The 4,877-nt window shown below is 40.9% G+C and overlaps 1 protein-coding gene across 1 annotated transcript; it reads left to right on the forward strand.

Moving 5' to 3' along the window:
- The first annotated feature begins 201 nt into the window (after positions 1–201).
- LOC128362701 (platelet-derived growth factor receptor-like protein) lies at positions 202–2,582 on the forward strand. Its single transcript, XM_053323548.1, has 7 exons — positions 202–283; positions 550–710; positions 819–961; positions 1,085–1,236; positions 1,389–1,682; positions 1,854–1,993; positions 2,376–2,582. The coding sequence occupies exons 1-7, from the start codon at positions 202–204 to the stop codon at positions 2,580–2,582; spliced, it is 1,179 nt and encodes a 392-aa protein (XP_053179523.1).
- The last annotated feature ends 2,295 nt before the right edge of the window (positions 2,583–4,877 follow it).

A 4,877-nucleotide genomic window follows, 5' to 3' on the forward strand; every position in this document is an offset into this window, starting at 1 on the left:
ATTTGGGGTACTAATGCCACTCTCAGGAGGTGGAATTTGTGTGATTCTGGTAAACAGCTGACCACTCACATTGCAAGTTCTGCTCTCCTCCTCCTCTTTTCCTCTTTTCTGTCTCTCCTTTTGGTTTCTGTAGTTCGCACTTTGTGTTGAACTGCATGAACTAACAATCTGCAGACAACTTTGATAATCCACTCATCAATCATGCCTTTGATGAGCTTGTTTGGGTCGAAGGGGAGGCTGGTGCTGGGCACTTTCCTTCTTTATGCTATAATCTTCGAGTTAGGTAAGTGACTTTATTCACTTGCTGAGCAGTTCTGTGAACATGCATTCCTAGAAGTACCAAGAAGCGTAGCTTTCTGTTGATCTAATGCACAATTTGGCTTATTCTAGAAAAGGTTGTGTTCTAATGAAACAATGCTAACACCACACAGAGCAATCTTCTTTTTTTTAAGATACTGAATGCTTATCACTAAATTAATATCACCAAACACGTGACTGTGTTTTCGTTCATTAATTATTAATTTATCATGTGCTCTGTACACTGTTTAGCTTGTTGTCAAAATGATGCCCAAGAACAGAGGACCAGTCCAGGGAAGAAGGCCAATAAACCCAAACTTGGAAAAGCTACAAACAAAGGGCCGCAAGCTGTAACAACCAAACCTAAGGTCAAGGCTACGCCTACTACTCAAGCACAGGCCTTCCTGTCACAGGTATTTTACAGGCACACAATTACTTTTCTTATGTAACAGGAATTGCCCATCACTCTGTCTTTATGAGTAATTTTTGTTCTGTGTGATTTATGTATCTGACTCATGCAGGTGCTAAACAGAGGTAAGTTTACAAAGGTGGGAGACTCAATAAGCGTTCAGGCTGGAGACACTCTGGAGCTGAGGTGCAGGGGAAAACCTGTGCACTGGGGTGTCCCCCTTTACCTGGAGGAGGATGACGATGGGAGGCTAAAGTAAGCTTTGTGGTTGACACATTATAATAATGCATGATGTATCATTTATTCTTCACTTGGGTCTAGGGCCATCATGTTCAAACTTACACAAAATAATTAGTGGAATCTGTTTTCCCTTTGCAGGATTGTCCAACATGAGCGATATGGAGTTCTGACATTAGTCAACACTACAGGTGCAGACACAGGGGAGTACACCTGTTACCCAATGTACTGTGAGGACACAGACTGCAGAAAGGAGTATGACAAAGCTGTCAAAGTCTTTGTCTTCTTTCCTGGTATCTTGAATAAACTTTATTGATGCTTACACGTGCACTTTTCAGAACTGCAGCCCTCTGCTTTATTTTACTGCCAGCTTGATAGGAAGCTTTTTTACCTTCACATGTTATCTTATCACCAATCTGCCATATCTTCTCTGTGTACCAAACAGACCCACAAGAGCTATTTGTTCCATCATCTGATTACTACGAGGTAATTCAGTTGAGAACCAATTGGCCAACAGTCCTCCCCTGCCAGGTGACATCACCTGAATCCAAGGTAACTCTGCACCGTGAGTTCCCACCAATGGAGGTGGTAGTGGACGGGACAGAGATCTCCTTTAATGTCAAGAAGGGCTTCACCATCCATCGACCCCGGCCTTATCACGCTGGAGCCTTGTACTGTGTGGCCAGTCTGGGCAACTTGAGGCAGAGCTCCACCAAATACATGCTCATCTATGTCAACTGTGAGTGTGGCTACAGCGTCATTCCCTCAATCATACCTTCATTTTCTGTTATTATCAAATTAAACACCAAAGCCTTTTAGAGATTAGAAATGTCCCTAAAGTGACCCAGAACATATAAAAATTGAAATATTTGACATTAAACATAAAGTCTATATATATCCCACATTTTAGACCCGATGGCTCCTCCTGCCCCAGTGATCCAGGCCTCGACGAGTTCAGTGGCCGTCGGTGAGAATCTGCGTGTCAGCTGTACTGCAGTGGGAGAACAGAATGTGGCCATAGAGATCACCTGGGAATACCCTGGACAGGAGGTCAGAATGCTACAGCTTTTCTGCTTTACCACTTTAAATACAGGATACTTTCAAAGGGTTTATAAGTAGCTGATTGCCTTATTAGGGTAATAAATGAGTTATTAGAGCTTTACAGATGAGTGGCTATTTTGATGCATAAAAAACACTGTTTGCCAGATAAGCTAAATTAAGTAAAGGATCCATACTAGAGTAAGCTATAGTGGTATACTATAGTATATACCATTATAGCTTACTTATTCTTTTTGGCTAGTTCATTATTAGTCAACAAGAATTGAACCTATGGACTGCAGATCATCCAGGCCTATAATCATTTATTAATGACTTACTCAGATTTAAGCCGTGGTGTTTTTTGTTAAGAGAACACTTTTTGTGCTGGATACAGATAGGGAGGCCTCTGTACACACAGGACGGCGTCAGTCCAGTCAGTGGAGGTGCGGCTCGGCAGCAGACTCAGTCTGTTCTCCTGGTGGACGAGGTGAGGGATGTCGACCAGGGAACGTACACCTGCACCGCTCAGAACCTGCAAGGAGCCAAATCAGTGTCCACAAATGTTAAAGTGGTGCCCAAAACAAAACCTAAGAAACCATGAGACAGTACAGTTACATGACATCACTGATGCAGCAGCTGGTTTGTGCTGCCATATTAAACAGTATTACTTCAACAATGAGAACATCACATCAAAATATTAATAATGAATAATGAAGCACACTGCTATAATAACCTATATGTAGTTTTCCAGACAAATGTCCTGTATGTAAAGTGTATCATAAGTTTGTATATTAAACAGCTTTATAAACACATAGGGTCAGTTGTCTTAATCTACCTACTTAATAATGTGCACTAGCCCACAGAAGATTAAAAATAAAAGCAAATTATTGTCTATAATGATTACTATGATTATGATTGCAGTTATGGATATGATTATGATTATGACTGTGGTTATGGTTATGATTATAAGGCAGGTTGTGAGAGCAATTCTTGTTTACCATAAATAGGAGTTACAAATTCTGAAATATTATCATGCAGTATCAATATTATGATAGACAACATAAGTGATCATTACCCAGAGAGCAAAATTGCTGTGACCTAGACTCTTCCCACACTGGACACTTTTAGCACTTTCAACTGGCCCACATACCATGTGGAATGATGGCATTTGGGCAGCCCACTCCTGTTTCCCAAATCTGGAAAACCAGAGAAACCAGAACTAACCCACATTTTGAATACACATACCCAAGATCATCTTTACCAAAAAAAAGGTCCGCATTTGCTTTGGGATATATGTGCCATATTTGCTGACCACGGGGACAGTAGGCAGTAAGCCAATAAAGGTCCACATCTGTGAGACGTGACAGCTCAAAACTACCAGGAAGATGTCAAGTTAGTCACATGCTTTAATGGGACACGAATGAATACGAATGGAGAAGGAAAGGAGGAGAGAGGAGCACAGTGCATCACGGGAATTCCCCAGGCAGCCTAGGCCTACAGCAGCATAACTAGGGGCTTGTCCAAGGCAAGCCTGGGCTGGTCCTAACTGTATGCTTTATCAAAACAGAAAGTTTTAAGCCTACTCTTAAACATAGAGTTTGTCTGCCCCCCGGGCCCAAACTGGAAGATGGTTCCACAGGAGAGGAGCCTGACAGCTGAAGGCTCTGCCTCCCATTCTACTTTTGGATACTCAAGGAATCACAAGTAAGCCTGCATTCAGCCCAGTGTTCTAGTGGGTTACTATGTACTATGATGCCTGACCATAAAGGGCTTTGTGGGTGAGGAGAAGGATTTTAAATACTCTTCTGGATTTTACATGAAGTCAGTGTAGTGAAGCTAAAGTGGGAGAAATATGATGTTTTCTTCTAGTTTTTGTAAGTACACATGTGTAGCTGTATTCTGGATCAGCTGGAGAGTTTTTAGAGACCTTGGTGCAACCTGTTAATAAGGAACTGCAATAATCCAGCCTAGAAGTAACATATGCATGGACTAGTTTTCTGCAAAAAAGACAGTCCATAAAATGTGTTTTATGTGGGAGTTAATGGACATGTCCTTATCAAAGATGACTCTCAGATTCTCAATAGTGATGCTGGAGGCCATAGTAATGCCATCCAGAGTAACTGTAACATTAGATAATGTGTTTCTAAGTTGGTTAGAGCCAAGCATAAAAACTTACAGTTAGTTAAAGTTATTAACTCAAAAAATAAAGTTTTTTTCTGAATTCAGGAATAGACATGTGCAGGTCATCCAGATCTTTATGTCTTTCAGGGATGCTTGGAGTTTAGTTTACTGATTGGGTTCAAGAGATTATATTCTGTGAGTATTTCTTCATAACATTACTTAGAGGAAGCACATATAAGGTGAATAGCATTGGTCCAAGCACAGGACCTGGAGGACTTCTGTGTCTTTTGCGTGCATGGAGGACTGAAATCGATCTAAGAAATAACACTTGGAAAATTAAAAACATTAATTAATCTGTTGCATGTTGATGTGTGACATATTCATTCATTACAACTAACACAGCCATTATATTTTATGTTGACAAAAAATTGTTAAAAACTACAGTTCCCGTCTTGTCTAGCACTGAGCCAGTGACCCCTTTTAAAAGATTAATTAGGAACCAATCAGTTACCTGCTTTTCACAGTTGTTAAGTGTAAAAGTAAATCAATAAAAGTAAATCGATTAAAAATCAATCAATTAAAAATGGATCTTTGCCATCTGCGTCTGGGTACTCCTGATCAAGTTGCGCAGCCGCTGTTCTGGTCGCTAGATGGTGCTGTCTCTCTTCACAATATAAAGTGTGTCAGTCCGTCTACCAGGGGACAGGCACATGTTTCCCTGCCTCTTAAATATCCTCTCCCTCACTCTGCTCTCTGCTGTTCAAACCTCCGAGAG

Source organism: Scomber japonicus, chromosome 8 (genome assembly GCF_027409825.1).
Source record: "Scomber japonicus isolate fScoJap1 chromosome 8, fScoJap1.pri, whole genome shotgun sequence".
Classification (NCBI taxonomy): Eukaryota; Metazoa; Chordata; class Actinopteri; order Scombriformes; family Scombridae; genus Scomber; species Scomber japonicus.

Excerpts from the sequence above, each read along its gene's own strand:
- LOC128362701 (XM_053323548.1), top strand. The coding sequence starts at position 202 with ATGCCTTTGATGAGCTTGTTTGGGTCGAAGGGGAGGCTGGTGCTGGGC. Across the intron at positions 962-1,084 it reads GATGACGATGGGAGGCTAAA|GATTGTCCAACATGAGCGAT; the intron begins GTAAGCTTTGTG and ends TTCCCTTTGCAG. Across the intron at positions 1,237-1,388 it reads AGTCTTTGTCTTCTTTCCTG|ACCCACAAGAGCTATTTGTT; the intron begins GTATCTTGAATA and ends TGTACCAAACAG.